This window comes from Sorex araneus, chromosome 10 (assembly GCF_027595985.1).
Source record: "Sorex araneus isolate mSorAra2 chromosome 10, mSorAra2.pri, whole genome shotgun sequence".
NCBI lineage: Eukaryota > Metazoa > Chordata > Mammalia > Eulipotyphla > Soricidae > Sorex > Sorex araneus.
In genome coordinates this window covers 45,516,337-45,542,892 of record NC_073311.1, presented here as the reverse complement: position 1 = coordinate 45,542,892, position 26,556 = coordinate 45,516,337, and the positions used below count along the sequence as shown (strand labels likewise).

The window sequence follows — 26,556 nt, the reverse complement described above, 5'->3', positions numbered from 1 at the left end:
GGGGGGGGGGGGGCGGCCTTTGGCACGTGGAGGTGTGGGCGGGGGGAGGGCGCGCCGCATCCATCTCCCCCAGGCCCGGGCAAACGCTGCAACCCTGCGGGAGCGAGGCGGGCCCGCGCGGACCCGGAGGGAGAGCGCCGGGGCCGGGGGCCGGGGGGCGGCCCGGGGAAACCCGCGGCGAGCCGGGCGGCCGGGGGCGGGGCCGGCGCGCGGGGGCGGGGCCTGCCGCCCGGGGCGGGCCCGGGGGCGGGGCGGGCGCGCCGGGGGCGGGCCCGGGGCGGGGCCTGCGGCGCGCGGGCGGGCGGCGCGGCGGGAGGGTGTCGCGCCGAGGGAGCGGCGGGCGGCGGAGGGAGGGGAGGCCGCGTCCTGGAAGCGGAGCTCCGCGCTGGGACTGGTTCCTTCGCAGCCATTTTCTGTCCAACCAAACAGCCGATTGGAGACGGGAGCCAACCAGGGCTGCATTGGAGGTTTGTGTCTCGCTTCGGCCAATGATCGCTCCTAGAGCGACTCCACTTTCGCTCGAATGAAATGTCCGTCTCCTCCCGGCGCCGTCCCCGCCGCCAACGCCGCCGCGGCCGGGGGGCCACTCGCCGCCCTCCCGCCCGCCGGGTCGGGCCGGGCCGGGCCGGGCCGGGCCGGGGCCGGGGCCGGGCCGGGGCCGGGGCGGGCCGGGCCGGGTCCGTGCGCTGCGGCGCGGCTCTTTGTGCGGGCCGCGGCGGGCCGGGCTCGGGGCGCCGTCGCGGCTCCATTTTGTGCGGGGCTCCCCGGGAAGGGGGTCCCGGGGCGGCGGCGGCGGGGGGCGCCCCGGGCGCGGCCGCTTTGTGCGCCCCGGGCGGCGGCGGGCGTTGGGCGCGGGGCCCGGGCCGGGGCCGGGGCGAGTCGGGGGGCTGCGCTCGGGCGGGACTGACAGGTCGCGGCCGGGGGCGCGGGGGCGCGGGGGCGCGGGGGACGCGGGCCGGGACGCGGCCATCTGGCGGGGCCCCGCGGTGGGGCCAGGCAGCGCCCGGGCTGGGTGTGTGTGTGAGGAGGGGGGTTTCCCGGCTGCATTCTTATTAATATCATTATTTTGTTTTCGGGGCGTGGGGGAAGAGGCTGTGCCGGACCACCCCCCCCCTCCCCGCGCCCCCAGTCGGCGAGAACAAAGAATTCCGGGGCGCCGCTCCCCCCCCTACTCCGGGGGCCACGCTCGCCGCGGGGTCCGGGGCGGCCCCGGGCAGCCGCGGGGGTCCCCACCCCCCAGCCCCGGACGCCGCAGGGACCCTGGCCCGGGACGCGGGCGCGCCGCGCTCATTCATCCGCGGGGGTCTCGCGGCGGGCAAGTCGGCAAAGTTGGAGCCCGATTCCCTTAAAAGGCCACTCGGTGCCCGCCCGCCCCCCACCCCCGCGCCCCGCTGCTGCTGCTCCCGAGTTTCGGGGGGCCCCTGGCGGGGCTGCATGCAAGACACTCGGGGCGGCGGGTGGGGGGTGCTGCTGCTGGGGCGGGGGTCGGTGCCAAAGAATGGAGGGAGGGTGGAGGGGAGGAGGGTTGGCTGCTTCCCCCCCCCATACAGATTTGCATTTCTTCCAATGTTAAACAGATGTATACATTCCCCCCCTGCCCCCCCAGCGTGCACATTTATCACGACCTGCCCGGAAGAAAATATAGACCCTATGAACGCTTTGGCTCTGTGCACCAAAAGACACACAAACTATTGGGGTGAATGACTGTGAGGTCGGGGTGGGGGGAGGAGGAGAGCGGAGAGCGGGGTGCCGCAAAAATACATAAACACCTCCACCCCCCCCCCCCAGAGCTTAAGCACTCCCGGGGTTTTGTTTTGTTTTGTTTCCCTCCCTCTTAAAACATCCTTTTAAAAAATAAATAAATAAATAAAATGACCCCAGCTAGCAAGGAAGGAATTTGGACTAGGAGGGAGCCCGGGATCTGAAAAGGAGATACTGTTATTCCCGTATTCCAGCGTCAGCTCTGGCAGCGTCCCTGCTGCCTGGACCCCCTTGTAAAGGCATTTTGGAAATCGGAATTCACTGGCAGCGGTTTCTCTGCTGCTCTTTGCTCGATTTGGTGCTGGAAGGGGAATTTGAATGTGTTTTCTGCCTTTAAAATTCACACTTGGAAGGGTATGTTTTTGTTTTGACATAGCCCCCCCCACCCCCCATTTAATTGTTTCACTTGAAAAAGGGCAAGAGCAAATGAGAAATGGAAATTGTAACGTTGTAATTGATGTCAATTTATTCAGCTATTTATACTTTACAGTGGGAATGAAGTGCTATTGAGATGCAATTTTATTCCAAAATGGTGGTGTTGCTTTAAAAGTAGAAATAAAGGTCTTAATTGAGTGTACTCTTCAGTGTGTGTTCTCTGGCGCAGTGATTCTTTCCAGAATAATCTGAGCTATTTAATTTGAAGGCATTATGTTCTCAGATAGATTTTTCTTGAGCTCGTGGACCCTGAAGACTCATTCTAAAGCATTAAGAACCCACCGTCCCATTTAAGTTGATGAGTAAGGCACGACTATTTTAAATAGTTTAGATGTATAATTGGGGGGCTTGCATATGTGACTTGACATGTTACAATGAGTATTTACATTGACTGTGACTAAGTTCAGGATTATATTAGATTAAGTTCTCAGGCTTCTCCGGAATTTTCTGATTTAACATTTATCAGGTGCCTGCTTTTTTGCATTGTTTTATACCCGGGGCTCCAGTGAGTAAGAACAGGAGTTAAAATTATATGTGTCTTCTAATTTTAACTAGGCAGGAAGCCTCTAGGCTATATCTTTCTAATAGATGTTTATCTTCTAGGTTGAAAGTGGGCAAAGATTGGGCACCTTTTTACCCGGTGTTCTTGAGTCTGAATCCACGGACGACCGTGTTTCATGACAGTAAGTGTGCTTACCATGTTACTTGTTAATTTGATTTGAGCAGTAATTGCTTGGAGACAAAAACCATAACTGACATAAATTGGTGATTCCTGATGGAGTGGACGCCTCTCAGGTCAGACAGTCCCCGGGCCCGCTCCGGGTCTTCCTGGGGTTTCATGTCTGACATGGCTTGGTTCCCAGGGGTCCTTAAGGGCCGTCAGGGTTACGGGGTGAAAAGCTTCTCCCAGCTCTTACGGGCTGTGTGTTCAGCGGGTAGGTCTTGCGTCCCATCGAATATCTGAAGGACAGTTTTGTGCAGGACAGGACGTCCTGGGGTTGGGTCTGGGTTCTGTTTCTGCAAGCCGGGGATCAGACCTAGGGCCTCACCCTCGTCAAGGCAAGTGCTGGGCCCCAGAACTTCATCCTGGTCCCTAGGAAATACTGGTTTGAAGTGGAGCCCAAGAGAAAAGAAGGGAGGTGTGGTAGACCTTCGCCTTGGGGAAGGTCGCGGAGGGGCCAGCAGGCCTCCGTGGGGCCTTGAAGACTGAGTGGGATTTAGGCAGGCAAAACCCTGGTGCTGCCGGGGAGAGTTCAGTGGTCAGAGCCCCGTGCCCTGCGTGCAGAGGGACCTGAGCCCTGTCCCGTCCGGGGTCTGCTCCCCAGCACTGCTCGGCTGTCTCTGGAGGTCCCTCGGGGCCGGGGGATGGGGCCACTGCCTGGTCTCCGTGGGGCAGGCAGGATAATCGAGTGACAAGATACCGCTTGCCATGCCCTGGGATCCGCGCTGTTATCTGTGACCTCAGGCATGTCACAACTCACTTCCTCCATTGGCAGTCGCCTCCCTGCTGAAAGAGGAGAGCGGCAGCGCCCAGGGGCCCGGCACCAGGCACGCAGCACCCTCGCTGTTTCCAAGGCCCGGAGACAGGTGGAAGGCCCTTCCGTTAGGTTACGGGCCGGCGGGCTTCTAGAACCACTCTCGGGTCCAGAGCTGTCGAAGTGGTGTTTCGGAGAGCGTCTTGGAGCTCATCTGCCCTTTGCGGGGCTGGGGAGTGACTCAGTGGGGGTAGGGAAGGAGACGCTTCTCCCGGTGACAACACGAAGAAGTGACAGACTAGCTAGAACTTGAAGGAGGGGGAGAGCCTGGAATGACTGACATATTTTGCCTATAAAAAGGATGCTATTGGTATTAGACCTGGAGTCAAGAGTGGGCCACTTGCTCTGCATCTGCGTGTGAGGTTCCGGGTTTGATGGGTGACAATTCGCAAAGGACCCGGAGAGCTCCTCTCCGTTGCCGCCTTGCCGGGGCTGGGAGGCGCGTTCGCGTGTGCAGTGTCTGCCATGTGCGGGCATGTGATATCCAGCACATTCTACAGGCAGCTCTTGTTTGAGGAAGCTAGCAGGCAGGAGATGATCGCAGATGTTCGAAGCATCGACGTGGTGTGTAATGAATCCATTTGGGAATAAGAGGAGAGCGAGGAAAAGATTACTTTGGAGAAAATTAGTAAATAGGAATTAGGTGGAAAGAAGACTGCCTTGGCAGTCAAGGGGAGAGGGGAGTTCCAAGTATTCATGTCGGATCTGCAGGGGTCCCCACTGCCAAGAACCCCAAGAGAGTAAAAGCGGTGCTTTGACTGCTAAGAGCAGCCTCGGACCAGAGACGGAGTCTGGGGTCAGTGCGCTTTCCTTGCTTGCCCCTGGCCCCGGTTCAGTCCCCAGCACTGCCAGGATTCGACCCTGAGCACAGAGCCAGGAGTAAACCCCCAGGGGTGGCACAAAAACAAAAGAATAGTCTCACTCTCATCTTGGGGTGAAAACACGCGGCAGGGAGTTTAAGTAGGGACGAGGAAGTGCGTAGGGACTCAGACTTTCCTCGCTTCCTTGTGCTCTCAGTTTTAGGAGGGAGTCAAGCGTGTTTAAGGGAGAGTGAAGATCAACTGGAGGTGAGGGGGTCTTTGTATTTCTTGTCCCCAAAGAGACAGGGAGGAGTGTGATCCCAAGAACAGGTGGGAGGGTGGGTTTTATGAGAGGGGAGACTTGCACCCTGGAGAGCAGATGAGAAGGGTATTTGCGGGGTCAGTTATCAGCTTGTCACATTTGTTGCGTTCTTACCAGAAGGAATATTTATTTATTTGGTGGTGATAGGTCGGGGTGGGGGGCACTCAAAGCCAACAGTGCTCAGGGCTTACTCTCAGCTCTGCACTCAACAGTTCTTCCTGGAAGTGTGCAGAGGACCTTAGGGGATGCTGGGGATCAAACCCAGGTTGGCTGCGTGCAAGGCAAGTGCCTTACGTGGTGTACCGTCTCTCTAGCTTCAGTACTCTTTTTCTAAGTATGCCGTTCGCTTCAACTCCATTTCAGACAAGGGAATACCGAGGCTGAACATAAAGATACATGACTGAGGGGCTGGAGCGATAGCACAGCGGCGAGGGCGTTTGCCTTGCACGTTGCCATATACGGGTTGGACCCCCAGTATATGGTCCCCTGAGCACTGCCAGGAGTGATTCCTGAGTGCAGAGCCAGGAGTAACCCCTGAGCATCGCTGAGTGTGACCCAACAGCCAGGAAAAAGGGGGGTGGCAGGACACATGACTGAAAGTGGGGTGTCACCTTCCCCAGAGTTAGGGTTTGTGCCTGGAGTTGCAGGAACCTGCATACCTGGTCACCTCTTGGCTGAATCACAGTGTTGCCCCTCTTTGAGATGCAACTTTAAGTGTTACGTGCGGTCAGTAACTTAGAGTGTAGAGGGACCACGCTGTCAGGAACCAACCCCGCGAAGCCCCGAGACTCCGGCTCTTCTCCGGCCAGTCATGCTCAGGCTTCCTCCGTCACCTAACATGCATCGGCCTGATGAGCACTGCAGGGCAGGGGTTACTCCCAGAATGTTCAGTGGATGTGAAACGTCTGAGAGGGAACTGTTGACTGCAACTTTTTGTTTTGTTTTGTTTTGCGGGGTGGAGAAGGTGCCTGTGCCCGGTGGTGCTCAGGGGTTACTCCTGGCTCTGCACTCAGGAATCACTCCTGGCGGTGCTCGGGAGACCACGTGTGGTGCCGGGACTCAAACCCAGGGTGGGCTGTTTGCGAGGCAAGTGCCCTGCCCGCTGGACTAGGTCTCCAGCCCTGACTGCAGATTCTTAGTTTGAACCTAGCTAGATTAAGACATATGTATCAGCAAATTTATTAGCTTAGCCCACTGACCATTCATGGCACATGTTTTATAAGTGGGGCCTTTTGTTTTTGTGTGTAAGCTACTCCATTCTGTGCTCAGGTGGCTTCTGGTGGTACCCGAGGGGATCGTGTGGCTGCCAGGGATCAAACCAGGTCTGAACTTTATGAGTTCAATAAAATAATTAGATTAAGCTATAAAATTAATGGGACTTAATTGTGCCTGTCTTTGCTTACCAGACCTCGTGGATTAATGCTTGATCGGTTACCCACGGTCTTTGTCATTACCCAACCCGTCCTGTCTCCGTGTAGATTGGATTCATACGTGGATTTCTGTTTTGTTGTTGTTGTTGTTGTTGTTCTTTCTTTTTGGGTCACTCCCTGATTCTGCACTCAGGAATTACTCCTGGCAGTGCTCAGGGGACCATATGGGATGCCGGGCATGAAACCCAGGTCGGCCGCGTGCGAGGGAAATGCCCTCCCCGCTGCACTATCGCTCTGTCCCCCGTTTCTCTGTTCTTCTATCGGGATCGTGAGGGTCACCACTGGGCCTCCTAGTTCCCCTGGACATTCATGACTGGGTTCTCCCGCTGCCCAGCTCTCCTCCCCTGGACCTTCCCCAGCCGTCTCCCCGGCTGCAGGAATCTAGAGGCATCCTGAGGCCATCCTGAGAGGGCCTCGCCAGCACTGTCGACGGTGTTTATCAGAGGATTCCTGAGTCCGTGCTCGTAGCCCAGTGTCCTGTCCCGGGTCCCAGTCTGCTTTTCATGCTGCCCGTGCTCTCACCCCGAGTGAGCAGTGTGGCCCTTCCGAGTCTTCTGCCTCAGCTGCTGGTTCCAACCCCCTCCTCTCGTTTCCCCGTTTCTTTACCAGCAACACTTGCCGTCTTTCTGTGCCTTTTTCTCCGTGCCATATCCTGCAGCTCTCCTTGACTCCCGGACTAGTGACGCCTCTTCCAGAGTAAGCTCTCCAGGGGGCCGCAGTTGGCACAGTGGAGAGGGCGTCTGCCTTGCATGCAGCCAACCTGGGTCTGATCTCTGGCATCCCATGTGGTCCCGCCTCCCGGAGTGATCCCTGAGTGCTGAGGCACAGTAAGCCCTGAGCACTGCTGGGTGTGGCCCCCAAACAGAACAAACAAACTGGAACAAGCTCTTCCTGCGTGAAACAAAGCATCTTTGTCTTCCTTGGCAGTAGCAATTATTTGTAATTATTCCGTAGCTGTATAATATTTTCTGCGTATTCCTATTGTATGACACTAAGTCTTCATACGGTACCCTTTTCTCGCTCCGTGTTCTCGAGGTTTCGTGGCAGGGAATTCAAACCAAAGGTCACATTCTAGAACCTGTGCCTTAGACGCATTCACGGGCTGATTCCTCGCCCTGGCCCTGCCCCCAGTTTACGTGGCATTTGTCTGCTCTGCACAGTGAGGACAGGACTGCCTGTGTTGTGAGGGTTACATCACCAGCAGGGACCTAGGCCGGAAATACAAGCCGACTTGGTGAACATTTGCAGACCCGTTCACCTGCAATCCACAGTCTGCTTTGTAAAGTTGGGGGCAACCGGGAGGGACTAGGACCCCCTGGTGGTGCTAGGAGGTCAGTGACTGTTTGGTGTCAGTGGTGGAACCCAGGCCTCCAACATGCAAGGGCTCTGCTCAGCCCTTAGAGCTTAGAGCTGTCTCTCATCGGAAGTTTCAGACCCAGGGACAAGCATTGGAGTGTCAGAATGTATCTAACAAGTTTCACCCACGTTCCATGGGCAGAGTTAGGTAGGGTCGCCGCTAAGGAGGCACGGGGTAGAGGGAATTTGGGGGTGAAAGGAGGGAATGTTTAAGTTTCGTCATGGATCAGATTTCAGGAGGATAGGGAGCCAGGGGATTAAGTATAGGGCAGGTTTTAATGCAGAAAGGAGAGAGTGTGAGAGGGCAGAAAGGTTTGGACTGAGGCGATTAAAGACGGCTAGAAGGAGGGAGCGGCGGCGTGTCTGCGAGGCTGACAGCGCCCAGCACTCCCCTCGGCAGAGGCTTCTGCTTGTTAATTCTGACAACCGCATGGACTTGAGAAGCATTTTGTACAGGAGACTAAGGTGCACGAGCTAATGATGTTCATTAAAATGTTAATCTTGTGCCACTTCCAGGCACAAGACAATGTATGACAAGATAATGTGGTTTAAACCACTGCTCTCAGTCTTTTTATAGACTAACCATTGAAAACCACTGATTAAACCTTTCGCTTCTAGTTCTTTCTTTGGGGAGTTTGTTTTTGGGCCACACCTGACAGTGCTCCAGGGTTTCTCTGACTCTGCACTCGGGAGTTACTCCTGGCAGTGCTCGGGGGACCATGTGGAATGCTGGGGATTGTACCCAGGTCGGCCGCATGCAAGGCAAGTGCCTTACCCGCTGGACTTGCGCAGGCCCCGCTTTGAATACTTTTTAAGTATCCTGTTTATAAATTAATTCATCACACAGGCTGTGGTTATTTGAACAGTGCCCTGTTCATCAACTAATTTATAAAGACTCCTGGAGTATTACAAGTTTACAAGTACTTATTTAGCAATGAGTATCTGTTGCTATTTCTTATTTTGTTTGTTTTTGTTTGGGGGCCACACCTGTTAGTGCTCAGAGGACCATCTGGGATGCGGGGCTGAAGCCCAGGTCTCTGCAGGGCGAGCAGTCTGTCTTGCCTGCCTCTCGGCCCCGGGGCACAGCCTTTCTGATTGCACCCTCCGTCATGGCTAACCAACCCAGCAGATCCGACACATCTTCTGGTGTGGTGTTTGCATTTAGGATCAAATTATTATTTGGGTAGTGTTCCCTTTTATTCATACTAACTTTTGGAGATGGGGAAGGCAGCCTTGTTATTGCCATTTTATGTAGAAATGCACTTGTAAAAGATGCTTGTTTTTAGGGATCATCAGAGTTCGCCAACTTTGTTTTCTAACACATCTTAGATGCTTCTGAAAGATCCAAGTACTTAGGTGCTCTTTACTCTCACAAAGTGTTGAGTTAGGTGAGCTCTATTCTCTTCCCCCCCCCCCTGCAAAACAACTATATAGATTTTGAATGTGTATCGGTATCTAAATTAAATTAGATTCCACAGTCAACAGATGTATCAGAGAAATTCTGTGTTGTTAGAGACTTGGAGACCAGCCTGGTATTTTAGTATTAGATAAAAATCCAGTAGACATCGAGGAAACCGTGTGTTTATGAGGACTCAGCTTTTGCAGTTAATAACATGTATGTTTGAGCTGGGTCTGGTGAGCATTGCAAAGCAAGTGTCTCTTCTTGAGTTGATCTGAAAATGGACAGATCACACTTACTTTTTGCTGTACTTTTTCTTCAGATTGTTCATAAATTTTATTTTCCTCCATAAGTCCAGGATGTGACTCAGTGGTTGAGTATTTGCCTTGTACATGTGCAGCTGTGGGTTCAGTTCCCAGCACCATGTAACCCCCCAAACACTGCCAGGAACAACCCCTGAGCACAAAGCTGGTAGTAGCATAAAAACCAAAAATATTTTTTTTCCACCCATAAATTGACGACCCTGTATGGTTTTGAATAGTTTCCTTTGCAAAGCAGAAAGGCTTGCAGGATGTGCCTTGTTGGAATGGAATGGAGCCAGTTCAGGGCTTATGGTTCGGTTGTTTTTCCCCCCTACAGCTTCCTCTTGGAATGCTTCTAGCGCTGGGTGAAATTAATTAAGCAACCTTCTTTTAAAATAGTCGTTTTAACACCCCGTCTGTGGTTATAATATTCATGTTTTTTAATTGCAGATTTCCAGTCTTCCTAACTCTTCCTTTTCTTTAAAAAATCAAAAGTTTGAGGGGCAAGAGTGATGATACATTGGGTAAGGCACTTGCCTTGCATGTGGCTGACCTGGGTTTGATCCCCGGCACCTCCCAGGGCTCCCGAAGCATCACCGCGGTGATTGACTGCGGAGCTAGCGTGCTCAGGTGTGGCACCAAAAAATCAAAAACCAAAAGTGTGAGAGTAAGGGAAAGAGGAAAGGAACACTAACGGCAGTCCGAGGTGACGGCTTCTTTCAGAATGCGGGTGTAGTTGCGGCTTGTGCGGGTCCAGAATTGGGCGGGGAGCCCATCCATGTGTTGTCAGACCAGTGGCAGTGCCCGTGGAAGTGGCGTGAGCTGGCAGCGAGGGTGCAGCAGAGACGCACAGGCCTGGCGGGAGAGCCAGAGTGAAGGCTGCTTAGCTGGCGGGCCGTGCTGGGAACTCCAGGCGTAAGCGAGCGCCCGCGTCACGCGGTGTTCAGGCCACTGCAGGGTATTGAAAATTCTCTCTCTCTTCCAGATGGATGGTGACAGTTCTACAACAGATGCTTCTCAACTGGGAATTTCGGCAGACTACATCGGAGGAAGCCATTACGTCATACAGCCTCACGATGGTGAGAAGCCCCGGCGAGAAACCGGTCCCCATGCGGAAACAAGACCTTATTAGCACACCGTCCTGGGTTACCCGCGCCTTGACTCGGGGCAGCATCTGGGCTGGGCAGAGAGCCGATGGGGCTGTTGCGTGTGCTTTGCGTGCTGGTGCCCTCGGTTCACCCTTGGCAGCACACGGTCCTCCAGACGCTGCCGGGACTACCCGAGCACTCAGCCAGGAGTAGCCTCAGAGGCACTGGCTAGGGCCCCACAATCCCCTCCATACTCTGCCCCAGTTTTTTCTTTTTTTAAACCGTGAATCACAACAAAATTACAAAGATATTCATGATTGATTTTCAGGCGTACAGTGTTCAACACTAGTCCCTTTCCCAGTGTCCACTTCGCCAGTGTCTCCAGTTTCCCTCTTTTCTTTTTCTTTCTTTCTTTTTTTTTGGCTTTTTGGGTCACACCCTCCGATGCACAGGGGTTACTCCTGGCTCATGCACTCAGGAATTACTCCTGGAGGTGCTCAGGGGACCATATGGGATACTGGGAATCGAACCCGGGTTGGCCACGTGCAAGGCAAACGCCCTCCCCGCTGTTCTGTCCAGCCCCTCCAGTTTCCCTCTTGCTCACTCCCACACCCCCAGCCCGCCTCTGGGGCAGGCACTTCTCCCCTCCCCCCTTCTCCCCTGCCTAGCTTGTCCCCACCCCCACCCCAGTGGCAAGCTTCCTCCTGAAGATTCTGTTGCCTCTGGGCATTTGATATTCTCCTACAAAAATTCTTTCTATCCCACATAATGAGAGAAACCATTCTGAGTGTGCTCCTCCCCTTGTGGCTAATTTCACTCAGCATGATACTCTCCAAGCCCACCCGCGTAGCAGCAAATTGCATGATTTCAGCTTTTCTTATTTTTAATTTTTATTTATTTGTTTATTTATTTTTGCTTTTTGGGTCACACCCAGCGATGCTCGGGGGTTACTCCTGACTTTGCACTCAGGAATTACTCCTGGCGGTGCTCAGGGGACCATATGGGATGCCAGGGATCAAACTCGGGTCAGCCATGTGCAAGGCAAACGCCCTACCCACTGTGCTATCTCTCTGGCCCGACTCATCTTTTCTGACGACTGAGTGGTATTCTGTTGTGTTTGTGTACTATAGTTTCTCATCTAGCCTTGGACACTTGCCCTTTTTCCCGGACGTTGGCCATTGTGAATAGTGCTGCAATGATCATAGGAGTGTAGAAGCCTTTTCTGCATTGTTTTGGGGCTCTTGGGATATATTCCCAGGAGAGGTATTGCTGGGTCAAGTGGAAGCTCAGTTCCTAGTTTTTGGAGGTATGTCCATGTTGTCTTTTTAAAAGGCTGGACTAGTCGATATTGCTACCAGCAGTAAATGAGGGTCTCCTTTTTTCCTGCATCCTCACCAACACTGGTTGTTGTTAGTTTTGATGTGTGCCAGTCTCTCTGGTGTGAAGTGAGACTTTGTTGTTTTGATATACATTTTCCTGATGACTAGTGATGTAGAGCATTTTTTCATGTGCTTTTGGCCATTTGTATGTCTTTAAGGTGGTTCTATTTCTTCTCTCCATTTTTTTTTTTATAGGGTCGGGTGTTTTTTTCTTGTAGAGGTCTGCATTGGTTTGTGTATCTTGGATATTGATCCTTTATCAGATGAGTGCTGGGCAAGTAATTTCTCCTTCTGTGGGCTGTCTTTGTATTCTGGTTATAGTTTCCTTCTTAGTTTAATGTAGTCACATTTGTTTACTGTTGGTTCCATTTGGATGGTTAGTGGCCTTTTATGTTTAAAGATGCCTCGAGCTTTAATGCCATGGAGAGTTCTGCCTATATTTTCCTTAAATACTTGCTAGATTCAGGTATCATATCGAGGTCTTTAGTGCATTTTGGTTCGACTTTAACGCATGGCATCAGAAAAGGGTCTGACTGCATTTCTTTGCATGTGATCAACCAGTTTTCCCAGCACCACTTGTTGAACAAAGAGGCATTCCTGGCTCCACTTCATACTTTTTGCTCCTTTATTAATGATTAACTGAGGATGTGTCTGGATTTTCAACTCTTCCATTAATCTGTCCTTCTTCCAGTACTACTCTCTTTAATGATTGCTGCTTTATAGACTGTTTGAAGTTGGGAGAAGCGATGCCTCCCAGCTTTCCCCCGAAGAGTTGCTTTGACCTTTGGGGTGTGGGGAGGGGATAATTTTTTTATGTGAATTTCGTGAGTATTTGATCTATTTGAAAAATGTCATGAGTATTTTTACAGGGATTAAATTGAATCTGTACCATGCATTGGGGAGTATTGCCATTATGACAATGTTTATCTCCCAATCCAAGAGCTGGGGATATGTTTTCATTTCCTCGAAGCCTCTTTTATTTCTATAGTGTTTTGTAGTTTTCTCTGTATTTATGGTCTTTGCCTCTTTAGTTAAGCTAATTCCAAGGTCCTTGATTTTCAGAGGCATAATTGTGAATGGAATTTTTTAAAAATAGATTCTCTCTTCTATTTCATTATTTGCATTTAGGAAAGCCATGGATTTTTACCTGTTCATTTTGTAGCCTGCCACTTTACAAATCTGTTGTTTGTAGGAACTTTTTTTGGTAGTCTTTAAGATTTTCTACATACAATATCATGTCATCTGCCAGTAGTGAAAGCTTGGCTTCTTCTTTTCCTATCTGAATGACCTTTTTATTCCTCATCTAATTTCAAGTACTTCCAATACTATCTTGAGTAGAAGTGGTGAGAGTGGGCAGCCTTGTCTTGTGCCAAATATAAAACAGAGAAGTTCAACTTTTTTTTTTGGGGGGGGGTCACAGTATTGTCAAAGTCTAAAAAAAGTGTGCCATGCTATTTTTAGAAATAGCCTTCAAGAGTGTTGAATTTTAGAAAAGTCTATAATTAAAGCATTCCTTTCTGAAATTTCTTAGTAAATCTGTTACTAAGTTCCTGTTCAATATAACAGATTCTTATTCAGTTGGTATGTGAGTAATCTTAGAGGGTGAGTTGCTAGCTATTGTATTTTTAATACCTGTGTATAGACTTTTTATTTAATGCTTGAATTGTGTCAGGAATTTCAATGGCAGCATTGTGATTATGCTACCTATCAAAACTAATTGGCTTTTAAAAAAAAAAAACTAATTGGCTTTTGTGACATTCTGTACTGTAAAATTTAGAAAACATGAAGGGCAGGGCCAAAGAGATAGAACAAAGGGTCAGGCACATGCTGAATCCCTGGCATTCCATATGTTTCCTGCCTGGAGTAATTCCTGAGTGTAGACCCAGGAGTAAGCCTTGAGCACTGCCAGATGTGGCCCCGAAACAAAACCCAAAAAGCCCACAGAACACTTGACGGTGCATTTTTGTAGGAGAAAGTTAAGACAGGTTGGGGCTGGGGGACTACTATAAAACTACTGCATTCTGCTAGAAATGCTCAAATTTCTATTAGGATATTTATTTCTAATAGAAAAACAATTGAAACTTGATAGCCTCATTTAAACTCATAAAAATAAAAGCCCTAGGGGCTGGAGAGGTAGTGCAGTGGGTAGCGCGTGTGTCTTGCCTGGGGCCCACCTACATTCAGTCCCCTGCACTCCACCTGGTCCCCTGAGCCCACCAGGAGTGATCTCTGAGTGCAGAGTCGGGAGTGAGTCCTGAGCACTGTGGGGTGTACCTCCCCCTCCCTGAAAAAAAAATTGATTCAGTTCAACTTATTTCAGCTTATTGAATCAGCCTTATTTAATAGAGAGTAGAAACTCCAGAGATACAGCATTAGTCGTAAGTGAATAGTACCGATTCTGGAAAGGCTTCAGTTAGAGCTAAAGCAATATAATCCAGAAACTTGCTGTATAAGTGCATTGGTCTATTGCTATAGTTCAAAACCATTACTAGATTAGCTGTTATGCAGTTGAGTCAGTAATGCTCAGGTTTTCCATTTTCTGCAAACTGGCTTCAGAGAGACAAAACCTCTTTATCTGGCAACATGCCGGGAGCCATAGGTCATAGTGTGTGAGAATCCGCGCAGTGGGTATTCCCAGGCTCTTTCTCCGCGGGAGATGCTCTACCCCAGACTCAGCCCTGATGCCAGGTTGCAGACATCTCATAGGGGGAGTGGGAAAGAATAGAACGGCAGGGCCGTGGCCCAGGGGCTAAACATCACCTGCCCTGCCCGCCTGAGGCTGGGCCTTGGTCTCTGCCGCCACCCATAGGTGCGGGTTCCAGGCTGAGAGGCTCTGCTGTCTGGGCCCCCAGCACTCAGCGGGCCCGGGTGGGGATCCCAGTATCCTCGGAAGTGGGTTGGACGTAGTGAATAGGGTGAAAGAACCGCACTTCCTCCTGTTGAAGGTCAGTCTCTCTCTCGCAGATACCCGCCTCCTTCCGCGGGACAGGAAATGGCCAGGAAGGTCCCTACCCCAGTTCAGTGCGGGTGGTCAGTTCAGTGTGCTCTTGAAATACAAAGATGTTTGGGGCCTAGAGAGAGAGTGTCTCCGTCACCCCCCCCCCCACGTGGCCCCTGAGGCCCCCAGGAATGATCTCTGAGCACAGAGCCAGGAGTAAGCTCTCGGTGGGGCCCCAGAACAAACCAGAAAGGGGCTGCTCAAACTGGATTTTTTTTTTTTTAATTAGATACAGAGGACAGCATGAACGATCACGAAGACACAAATGGCTCCAAAGAAAGTTTCAGAGAACAAGACATCTATCTTCCAATTGCGAATGTGGCGAGGATAATGAAAAACGCCATCCCTCAGACGGGAAAGGTATCGATGGCGCCCGGGGCTGGGGGGCGGGGAGCGGCACGGACGCAGGGGAAGCGCAGTCAGCGTGGACCGCGCTCACGCACGCGGCCGGCAGCAGAGAAGGGGCCGTTTCAGTTCTCCGTCCGTCGGCCCTGAGCCCTGGTTCAGCTTTGGTTCTGTCAGCTTCCCAGTTTTGCTCCCCTCGCCCGCTTACTGAAAGTAGATAAGACCGAATTAAGAGGGGCTGGAGCAATAGCACAGCGGGTAGGGCGTTCCTGAGTGCAGAGCCAGGAGTAACCCCTGTGCATTGCCAGGTATGACCCAAAACGGGAAGAAAAAAAAAAAAACGAATTAAGAGTCTCTTAGAACCTGGGGGTCAGAGAGGCCTTAAAGGGGGTAAGATGCTTCTCTTGCGGGCTGCTGACCCTGGTGTGAGTCCCTGTCGCCCCACATGACCCCCTGAGCCGTAACTAGTCCCTGAGTACTGCTGGGTGTAGGGCAGAAACCCAGCTCCCGCCTGCCCCGGTGCGGTCCTCTGGGGCTGGGCCAACGGGTGGGAAGGCTGGGGCCCGTCTGCCCTGTAGGGCTCGGGTTTGATACCCAGCACCGCATGGCGCCCGGCACTGTAGAACGCTCCATTTAAAGCAGAGGAAGTTGTGGACATCGTGTTGGACTCATAAGGAATTTGAGAGTCTTTATATTGGGAAACATTTAAAGTAATATGATTACCGTACTAATACGCATTTTAATTCTACTGAGGATTTTCTTTCCTTTTTTTTTTTTTTTTTTTGCTTTTTGGGTCACACCTGGCGATGCACAGGGGTTACTCCTGGCTCTGCACTCAGGAATTTCTCCTGGCGGTGCTCAGGGGACCGTATGGGATGCTGGGAATCGAGCCTGGGTCAGCCGCGTGCAAGGCAAATGCCCTACTCGCTGTGCTATCACTCCAGCCCCAGTGTTTAACATTTTAAAACTCAAATGTCGAATGTTTTAATTTTAAAATTATTTTGAGGTGTTAAAATTATTTTTTAACCTGACTACCCCCCAAAACCATGGGAGAGCCTGTCAAGCTCCCTGTGGCATATTCATATGCCAAAACCAGTAACAATGATGGGTTTCATTCCCCTGACCATGAAAGAGTCTCTAATATGGCACAGTTGAGAAGGATGAGTAAAGAGAGGCTTCTAAAATCTCAGGGCTAGGACCAATGGAGACAGTACTGAGACTGCTCTAGAAAATCGACAATCAATGGGATGATGATGATGATGATGATGATGACGACCCCCTAAAAGTGATTTCTGTTGTATTATTTAAGCACTTTTTGTTACTTTTTCCCTGAATATGCATGGGGTAAAGACAGTCCAGAAATTATACAGCTTCATTCCAAAGAGGCTTTGGACTGGTTTGATTTACTGCATTCATTAGAAGGGTCTTCAGGCCCCTCCGAGGGCTGTTGCTGGTGTGCAGGAGAAGGCAGAGGCCGGTGCTATAGAATTGTTCTTACCAGGAGGTTGCAGTGTGTGCGTGAACAGCCTCCCGCTCGCCAGGCCACTGCCTGGCACAGTGCCACCTGACCCCATGCTTCTCTCTTCCCCCTTGCTGCTCCTCCCTGGAGTCTGTGGGGGCTTGGGGGTGGGGAGCTGGCCCCGGCTTGTAGAACAGGGGTGATTTTTCACTTTGTTTGAGGTACAGACTTTATAGGGGCAGTTGGAACATTCACTGGTTACTTTTATTCCTAAATTACGTAGGCTTTCTGGGAATACTTTGTCAGGTTTTTCCTATTTGTACTTTGTTTTATTCTCTGAGGGTTGGCTGGGACTTTGATAGCACACACTATAGCGATGTGATCAGCCGACGTCAGAGGTTCAAGTTAGCCATTAACTGAAAGTGGGACTCTGAGTAGCTTCTTATTCTTGCAGATTGTTGGAAGGTGGAGATTATGTTTCCCGCCAATATATATACACACATATATATAGGCTGGAGTGATAGCACAGCTGGTAGAGCATTTGCCTTGCACACAGCCGACCCGGGTTCGATTCCTCCATCCCGCTCAGAGAGCCCGGCAAGCTACCGAGAGTATCCTGCCCGCACGGCAGAGCCTGGCAAGCTCCCCGTGGCATATTCAGTATGTTCAAAACAGAAACAAGTCTCACAATGGAGACGTTACTGATGCCCACTCGAGCAAATCGATGAATAGCGGGAGGACAGTGCTACAGTGTGTGTGTGTGTGTGTGTGTGTGTGTTTGGTGTGTGCCTCTGGGAGAGCCCAGCAAACTACCAAGAGTATCCCCACACAGCAGAGCCTGGCAAGCTTCCCATGGCATATTCGATATGCCAAAAACAGTAACAATAGGTCTCATTCCCCTGACCATGAAAAAACCTCCAATCGTTGGGAAAGACGAGTAAGGAGAGGCCGCTAAAATCTCATGGCTGGGACGAATGAAGACGTTACTGGTGCCCGCTTGAATAAATTGATGAACAACGGGATGACAATGATAGTGATATATGCATTTATGATTTTTCTGTGCAGATTGCAAAAGATGCCAAAGAATGTGTTCAAGAATGTGTGAGTGAGTTCATCAGCTTTATCACCTCAGAAGCCAGTGAGAGATGTCACCAGGAGAAACGGAAGACAATCAACGGGGAAGATATCCTCTTCGCCATGTCTACCTTGGGCTTCGACAGTTATGTAGAACCTCTAAAATTATACCTTCAAAAGTTCAGAGAAGTAAGTAAACTGTCGATTTACTTTAACTTTTTAAAGGTATTTCTCTTTTTTTTTTTTTTTTCTTTTTGAATAACCCGGGCGGTGCTCAGGGGTTACTCCTGGCTCTGCACTCAGGAATTACTCCTGGCGGTACTGGGGGACCATATGGGATTCTGGAAATCAAACCCGGGTCAGCCTCATGCAAGGCAAACGCCCTACCCGCTGTGCTATTGCTCCAGCCCCGGGTATTTCCCTTTTAAAATCCATATTGTCGCAAATTCTGAAACATTCCTCAGCAATGTATAGTCACTTATAAAAATAAGCTTTGCGTCCTTTATTACCAGTGACAGCTGATGACTCAGAGGACCTGGAAGACGGAATCTGTGCCCCGCCCTCGTGAACTTTGGGACCCTAGGCAAATTAGTCAGGGCTTTTTAAGTCTTGGTTTCCTGGTCTGCAAAGAAAGGCTAATAATGAGGCGCCTGCATCATAGTTGTTAATGGAAGGACTAGCTTCAGCACTGAGCCGTCCATAGAGGAGCGTGCTGCTCTTCTCTTGCTAACTCAGGCTCGTGCCTCAAAGCCAGTTTTCTTTATCTTTTTTTTTTTTTAATTTTATTTTCATAAAGGTGTTCACAATAATGGATCACATTTAACATTCCGACAGTGATCCAGTGATTTCGACACCAGTCCCGCCACCATTGCTTCTTCCCACCACTCAAACCTGTCGAACGGGCAGATGTTAGATAGTTTATTTTGTATTGCTTGTTATGGATAGCATGAAATGTCTTGCGGCCGCGCACTCCTGGAATTCTAAAATTTTAGATATTAGGGTCTGGAGAAATCTCTGCAGCGAGCTGCTTGATTCCGAGATTCCTTTGTGTGTCTCTGGATCGTGGCCGTTGAGGAGCTTACACAGCAGCCAGAGGCAGCTCGTGGGCGTGGCATCCAGGGCCCCCATAGGGGCGGGGAGAAGGGAAGGACCGGCCCATCCCCTGTCCCTTGAGGCCTGGAGTTGGCCGTCACTGAGCCTGCGTACCTGGGCTTCTCACTGGGTTTTGCAAGTTGGAGACCACCGGGGTTCCTCGGGGGCAGGTGGAGGGACGGCGCCCAGAGCCAGTTTCCTATCGGGCCTGTGTGGTGGCCTTGCGGAAAACAAAGAGTCAGGACTCTGTTCCTCTGTTCTATTGGTTGCATTCTGAAGCCTTTTCTCTGGGCTTCCTTTGTGGTTTTTGTTTGCTGGAATTTGGGGGGGGGTTGTTGGGAGGGCCCACATCCAGTGGTGCTCAGGGTTTGCTCCTGGCTCTGTGCTCAGTGGCCCCTGCTCGGGGGCCCATATGATGTGCTGGGGAGCAGACCTGGGTGGACCATGTGTGTGGCAAGCGCCTTTCTCTCCTCTCCTTCTGTCTGGGTTCTCTGTAGCTGTGGTATGAGTTTTGTGAAAGCTTAAGTCTCTCCTCCTCCCCCTCCCCCTCTCTGTCCCTCTCTCCGTCTCCTCTCCCTTTCTCTCTCTCTCCCTCCCCTCCAACATGGGAGCGTGTCAAGTAGGGCCAAATTATGTCCGTTGCTTACAGGTTTTACCCTCTTCTTCAGCATCGTAGCACCTGAATGTGGAAAGAAACTTAGAGATCTTTTGTCCAAACTGGAAACTTGATTTAGCAGTTTGAAACGCTCGGTGCCAAAGATGTGAGACATTTTTCTGTCCAAGCTGGACACCTGGCCTGATTTTAACCCTAAGCTTGCTGCTACAGCTTCATCCATTTGGCTAAGCAACGTGTGGTACCTTGGGGCATTTCTAGTTGATTCATAGGCTGAGCATTTATATATATATATATGTATATATATATATATATATTGCAGTAGTCTTCATCTGTAGGTAGAATTTGGAACTAGAGCATTTTCTTTTATTTTTTAGTGTGATTGAGATGACATTGTTACAATAGTGTTTGCGTTCACTCTTGTGGTGTACAAGGTTATTGCCCCATCACCTGCGGGGCCCAGGATTCCCCTTCAGTGTCCAGGGGTCATTTCTAGTCCGCTTCTTCCTTTCTCCTCTTCCTCCCTCCCGCCTCCATTACCTCAGTTCTATATTCAGATTCCAAGGAGTTGTCACTAGATACTGTCCACTCCCTCGCCTTTGCTTTGTACCACGTGTAAGGTCATCTTTCATCCTTTCCCTCTGACCTTTCTTGACGTGATGACTTCCAATTCCATCCAAGCTGTAATAAAAGGCAAGAGTTCATCGTTCCTTGTCAATGAGGAATATCGACATCATGGGGCATATTCACCACAGTTCTTTTTTTTTTTTTTTTTGGGTCACACCCAGCGATGCACAGGGGTTACTCCTGGCTCTGCACTCAGGAATTACCCCTGGCGGTGCTCAGGGGACCATATGGGATGCTGGGATTCGAACCTGGGTTGGCCGTGTGCAAGGCAAACGCCCTACCCGCTGTGCTATCACTCCAGCCCCCACAGTTCATTTTTTAAACTGTTGTTGTTTTTGGTTTTGGGCCACATCCTGTAGTGCTCAGGCGTTACTCCGGCTCTGCACTCAGGAATCAATCCTGGCGGTGCTCTGGGGACACACGGGCTGCTGGAGATGTGAAAGCAAGTGCCCTCCCCACTGGACTGTCTCTCTGCCCCCTCACCAGTTCCTTTACCCATCCATTTTATGTTGTTTCCAGATGTTGACTGTTGTAAATAAAACGCTGCAATGAATATAGGTGTGCGTGGATCCTTTTGAACTTTTGTTTTTGTATCCTTGGGGTAAATGCTCAAGACTGAAATCATTAGGTAATGAGGAAGTACTATTTTTGAGTTTTTTGGTTTTTGTTTCAGTGGACCGTGGGGTGCTGGGCAGCATACCTGGCCTGTTGAGCTCTCTGGCCCATTTTAATTTTCCTGAGTAGCGTCTCTACCATTTTCCATAGAGGCTGCGTTTATTTACATTCCCACCAGTAGTGGACGGGGGCTCCTTCCTCACTGGTGTGGAAATGACAGTATCCTATTTTCATGATGAACATTTTCTTATATGCCTGCTGTCCGTATATATATTCTTTTCAGAGAAGTGTCTGGTCATTTCCTCTCCCGTCTCTTGGTGGGATTATTTGTGGGAGGTTTTTGTTCTTGAGCTTTGTGAGCACTTTCTATTATTGTAGGTATGAATATTTCTCCCCTTTGAGCAATTTCTTTATTTTTACTCATAAGTGTTTTAGATTTTCTCTGCCATTACAAATACTGTCTTACAGATGCTTTTGTTTTTATATAAAGCTAACATTCTGACAGGCTTCTTCATATGTAATCGACCAGAATAGTTACATTATATAGCACAGCAGGTAAGGTGTTTGCCTTGCGCACAGCCGACCCTGGTTCGATTCCTCCGTCCCTCTCAGAGAGCCCGGCAAGCTACTGAGAATATCCCGCCCGCACAGCAGAGCCTGGCAAGCTACCCGTGGCGTATTAGTTATGCCAAAAACAGTAACAAGTCTCACAATGGAGATGTTACTGATGCCCGCTCGAGCAAATCGAACAACAGGACGACAGTGCTGCAGTTATAATAACCTAATAGTTGAAGCCCCTAGTTTTCAGAAATAAGTAGGTTCATTGTCGTTTAGAGATACTTATTTTCCCTTTGCTTTTGGACCACATCCAGCAGTGTTCAAGGATTGATTATTCCCGGCTCTGCTCTCAGGAATCACTGCTGCTGGTGCTCAGGGGGCCTTACGGGATTCTGGGGTTCACACCAGGCTTGGCCACTTACAAGGCCAGGGTCTTACCCACTGTCCTAGCGTTTCCTTCGAATACCAGTGATGCTCTTGTTTTCTTCCCACAGGCCATGAAAGGGGAGAAGGGAATTGGTGGAGCAGTCACGGCTACAGACGGCCTCAGCGAGGAGCTAACGGAGGAGGCATTTAGTAAGCGATGTTGCCCATTTGCGGAACAGGATCTGTGCTCACAAGTCATGGGAATTTTCGTTCATTTCTTGGATTTTGGGTCAGCCCGGAGAGTGCTCAGGCCTTCCTCCTGGCTCTGCACTTGGGTCACTGCTGGCAGTGCTTGGGGACCCTCCGAGGTGCGGGGATCAGGCCCTGATCAGCCTGTGCAGGAGGCGCCCTACCTGCCTCCTCTCTTCCTGGCCCTGTCACGGGGGTTCCGTGGCCAGTCACCCGGCTGCCCGTAGTGGCTCCCTGGGAAGGGCGGCACCACGCTCCGTGTCGCACTGTTTTGAACTGTTGAATTTAGTTCGTGTCCCCACATTCGAGGTCAGTCAGAAGTGCTGACGTTTTAATTCTGCAGGTATTTTAAATCTTTGACCGTCCTGGTTTCCACAGCCTCTAGTTTTGGGTTTAAAATCTACATATGAGAGGAATACTGGAAACTTTAGCTTATAATATCAAGTCTTTGAACTTAAATTTGAAGTAAAGGGTCTTTTCATTGTGAAATTACTAGTACTGAAATGAAAGCTCTGTGGTGATGATATTTCACAAATACTATTTACTTCTTATGTAAGAGAACTGCGTGATGATGTAAGTGCCTGGGCCAGCCAGGCGGCACAGGTCGGTCTGCCCGCAGACTCACCGCCCTGCAGAGTCTTTGTCCAGAGGGACAGTTAATGGGATACACAGTGATAGTTACTCAGCAAATGGAAAAATGCTTTTTTTTAGGGAGCATTTTTTTTTTTTCTTTTTGGCTCACACCCGGCGATTCACAGGGGTTACTCCTGGCTCTGCACTCAGGAATTCTGGCGGTGCTCGGGGGACCATATGGGATGCTGGGAATTGAACCCAGGTCAGCCGAGTGCAAGGCAAACGCCCTCCCCGATGTGCTATCGCTCCAGCCCCTATTTCATTTTATTTTTTAATTGAATCACCATGAGATGCAGTTACAAAGTTGTTCACGATTGGGTTTCAGTCATGGTGTTCCAACACCCGGCATTTCACCAGTGAAGCTTTTTATTTTAAATGAAAGGGGGTGAATGACAGAATTATGAGATGTTAATGGTAAAACTTAAGCTTCAGATTCAACAAAGTAAATGCAAGGTTTTCTTGCTTTAACTTGTTTTATTTTCTTTTAGCTAATCAGTTACCAGCTGGTTTAATAACTGCAGATGGTCAACAACAAAATGTTATGGTTTACACAACATCCTATCAACAGGTACGGGATCTTTTTAAAATAAAAATTTTTTAAAAATTATTTTTAAAATGGCTTATATCCATTAATTTATCACAGGCAATTCAAAGTATCATTATTATGACTTGTTAAAGAAGGTTGTTAAAAATTGCTTTCTTATAGTATGATTGTGCATAGTAGTCTCATGATTACCAAAAAATGCATACACACATGTTCATATTTCTGTTGAAGATTACTAGTAAGATACACAGAAAACCTTTAAGTAGCTCCCTTGGCTTCCCCGGGTAGGAAGAATTTAGAAGTAGAGATCATCATTTTCATTGTCTATTTTTTTCTTTGGATATTTATAATATTCTTATGCTGTTTTAATTCTGCTGAATTTAAATTTTCTGATTTTTAGATTTCTGGTGTTCAGCAAATTCAGTTTTCATGATCTGAAGGAATGACGGAATAAGGAGTGTAGCAAGCGAGAGCCTGTGATTTCCGGCACGGAGACATCAGCAAGAAATGAGTGGTGGAAGATGTCTCTCTGTATATTAAATAGCTGTAATGTAGCTTCCTGATGCTTGACTAATTGAGGTGTTAATTCTGACTTGAGAATCTTTTTCATGAATGATTTTAAAAGGAAAAATTTGGATTTTAAAGGTATTAAACTATTTTTGTTTTGTACGAGAGTTTGTTGCTCTGTATGACTCCTGTATGCATTGTATATTGCAATTTATTACTGTCAGAGATTTGTAGACAGTTTCTTATTTTCATATTGAATCATGTTACTTTTGTAATTCAAGTAAGCAGCTGGGTTAATTCATGATGTTTGCCCTTTTAATAAAATACAAGGGTAGAGTTCATTTTGAATGCAAGTTGCCTTTATTATAAATTTGAGTTTGTCTTGATTATTAATATCTTGCATGATAACCTAGCTAGATTTTATGGCATCGCCATATTTATTAAGTAAGTTTTTTTTTTTTCCCAAGCATTCATAGCCTCAGCCACGCTGTTTTAACTGAAAAATTAAGTGTGAACGCAGCAGCCAGTTGTCTGCCTGTAAAACCTGGTGGCCGTCAGCGGTGTTTACACTGTTCCTTGTGCCTGTTAAGAGAGTTTTGTTCTACCGGATCTTTTGTTAAAAAGGCTCATTTGTTTTGAGTCACCCGATGATGATGTTGGAATCTGTTGATGTTTAATGTAGTCGCAGTGCTCTTGAACTGGTCTGCCCCTTCCATCTTGTGTATGATTTATGATTTTTTTCCCGAGGCCTATCTCCCAATGCGATCATCTTATCTTCCAGAAGAGAACTTGGAGAGACTGATAGTAAATATCCTCATTTTGCCTTTTTAATGAAATGTCAGTTTCTGTTCTACCGTGGGAACCAAGAGACGTCAGCCGTGGTGTGCGTCCGGCCCGCCCGGAGCCCGGGTGCGAGAGGGGACAGAAGCTCCAGCTTGCAGCGTGCTGTCTTCACCTTGGCAATAAACTAAACACAGATGATGTAACTTTGTATAATTTAGTAGTATGTGCTTGGGTGCTTTGTGGGTTTTTTTTTTTTTTTTTTTCAGAGTGAGGATTTGTATTTTCTCTTTTAATGACAATTTGAAAAGGCTTTTGAAATCCCAGTTGCCGCTGTACAGTTTGCCTCAGGGGGAGTTTGAGTGAACATCACCTTAGGAGGACATGGAAGTGTACAAGGTAGAAGCCGTTTCCCAAAACGAGGCCAGAACGGGAACTTTCCAGAGGAGCCTTGGGGGTATCTTGACCTATGTGAAGTAATAAACTCCCTCAATAATTTCCCCTTTAAATAATCTTCATTGCAGAAAATAAAGCTAGTCAGATGGTGAAGCAGAATCAGCCATTTTCCTACTATGTTGAAATAACCAATGTAAATAACTTGATAAATAACATCTGTCCTTTTACTTGCTAAATATGTGTATTTTTATAAAAATGAGCTCATACTTGGATAATGTTTTGTAACCCTTTTTCCCCCACTTAATAATATATTGTGAACATTTTCCCCTGTTCTGTTATATGGTTGAACCATTATTATTTAATTACCTCTTGGACATTTTGACTACTTATATCATTTAGGATATAAAATAACACTTCACTGATCTGTGTTTCTCCAAACCTGTTTTCTTAAAAAAAATTCTTAGAATTTCTGGTTAATCGATAAACCAGTTGGTGGAAGGCTTGATACAAATGTGTGTTTCTGAAATATTTTCCACTTCATTCGGATAGAATATCATTAGATAACAAGGGTTTGTCTTTGGTTATCAGATTCTTTTTCTAAAATCAAAGATTGGATTTTGTTCAGGAATCAAGAAGGGCTGGACACACCGTATCACTGAGTACAGGATTTGCATGCACGAGGCCCAGGTTCTATCCCTGAGCCTGTAGCCACCCCAAGCACTGCTGGAGTGGCCCAAAAATGAAAGAACTGAAAAATGCAATTAGTGTTATTTTTATTTATCTGCAGCACCAGCAGTTGAACCTAGCACCTCATATACCAAGGCAAGTGCTCTGCCACTGAGTTATACCCCGGCTCTTTAGACAAATTGAATGTTTATATCAGTATACATGGAAGGGAATTTCTTTTTTTAATTGAATCCCCATGAGATACACAGTAACAAAGTTGTTCATGATTGGGTTTCAGTCTTACCATGTTCCAACACCCAAAGGGAATTTCTAAATTCAGTCATTTGCTATGGAACTGAAAACAGAGTAAGTGGGGGCTAGAGCAATAGCACAGCAGGTAGGGCGTTTGCGTTGCACGCGGCCGACCCAGGTTCGATTCCCAGCATCCCATAGGGTCCCCTGAGCACTGCCAGGAGCAATTCCTGAGTGCAGAACCAGGAGTAACCCCTGTGCATCGCCGGGTATGACCCCAAAACAAAAAAATTAAAAAAAATAAAATTAAAAACAGAGTGATCAACTTTGGGGTGTTTTTTTTTTGTTTTTGGTTAGTTTGGGTTTGGTTTGGGGGCTACACCTGGCAATACTCGGGTTCCTACTAGCTAGAAGTTACTCCTGGTGGTGCTCTGGGGACCATACGGGATGCCGGGGATAGAACCCAGATTGGCTGCATGTAAGACCAGCATCTGCCCACTTACTGCTACCTCTCCTGCCCCCAAACCAGGTTAACTTTAGGTTTTATGACCCCCATACTGGAACAAACACTAGCGTCATACACGAGCCAGATACACAGCCACCTTTCTGGCGAAGGAGTGGTAGTTTCGGCCTAGTGTTTGGCCTGTGTTGCATATGGTTGAATATGCTCCCCGCCCCAGTTCTGAACTTAAGTATATAAGCATCTACATTGAACTAAGAATGGGGAGCCTTTTGGGGGTGTGTGTGGGGGACACACCCAGTAATGCTCAGGGGTTACTCCTGGCTCTGCACTCAGGATTTACCCCTGGCGGTGCTCAAGAGGACCATGTGGTGGGGCTGGAGCAATAGCATAGCGGGTAGGGCGTTTGCCTTGCACGCGGCCGACCCGGGTTCGATTCCCAGCATCCCATATGGTCCCCTGAGCACCGCCAGGGATAATTCCTGAGTGCAGAGCCAGGAGTAACCCCTGTGCAT

The 26,556-nt window shown here is 49.0% G+C and overlaps 1 protein-coding gene across 3 annotated transcripts; it reads left to right on the top strand.

The window, feature by feature from the left end:
* Positions 1–334: 334 nt before the first annotated feature.
* NFYB (nuclear transcription factor Y subunit beta) lies at positions 335–25,085 on the top strand. Of its 3 annotated transcripts, XM_055118502.1 has the most exons (9): positions 655–1,696; positions 1,956–2,115; positions 2,800–2,879; positions 10,326–10,419; positions 15,035–15,165; positions 17,675–17,872; positions 21,683–21,764; positions 22,925–23,004; positions 23,381–25,085. In XM_055118502.1, exons 3-9 carry the CDS (start codon positions 2,874–2,876, stop codon positions 23,411–23,413), a joined length of 624 nt encoding a protein of 207 aa, XP_054974477.1. In that variant the 5' UTR covers positions 655–1,696; positions 1,956–2,115; positions 2,800–2,873; the 3' UTR covers positions 23,414–25,085. The 3 variants fall into 3 exon arrangements, with proteins under 3 accessions (XP_054974478.1, XP_054974477.1, XP_054974476.1); XM_055118503.1 differs by lacking the exons at positions 655–1,696; positions 1,956–2,115 and adding an exon at positions 335–467; XM_055118501.1 differs by having other exon boundaries at positions 655–2,115.
* The last annotated feature ends 1,471 nt before the right edge of the window (positions 25,086–26,556 follow it).

What these genes read in the sequence shown, in the direction of transcription:
- NFYB (XM_055118503.1), top strand. An exon ending in GCTAACGGAGGAGGCATTTA is followed by an intron (nt 21,765 to 22,924) that starts GTAAGCGATGTT and finishes ATTTTCTTTTAG; the next exon opens with CTAATCAGTTACCAGCTGGT. An exon ending in ACACAACATCCTATCAACAG is followed by an intron (nt 23,005 to 23,380) that starts GTACGGGATCTT and finishes TCTGATTTTTAG; the next exon opens with ATTTCTGGTGTTCAGCAAAT.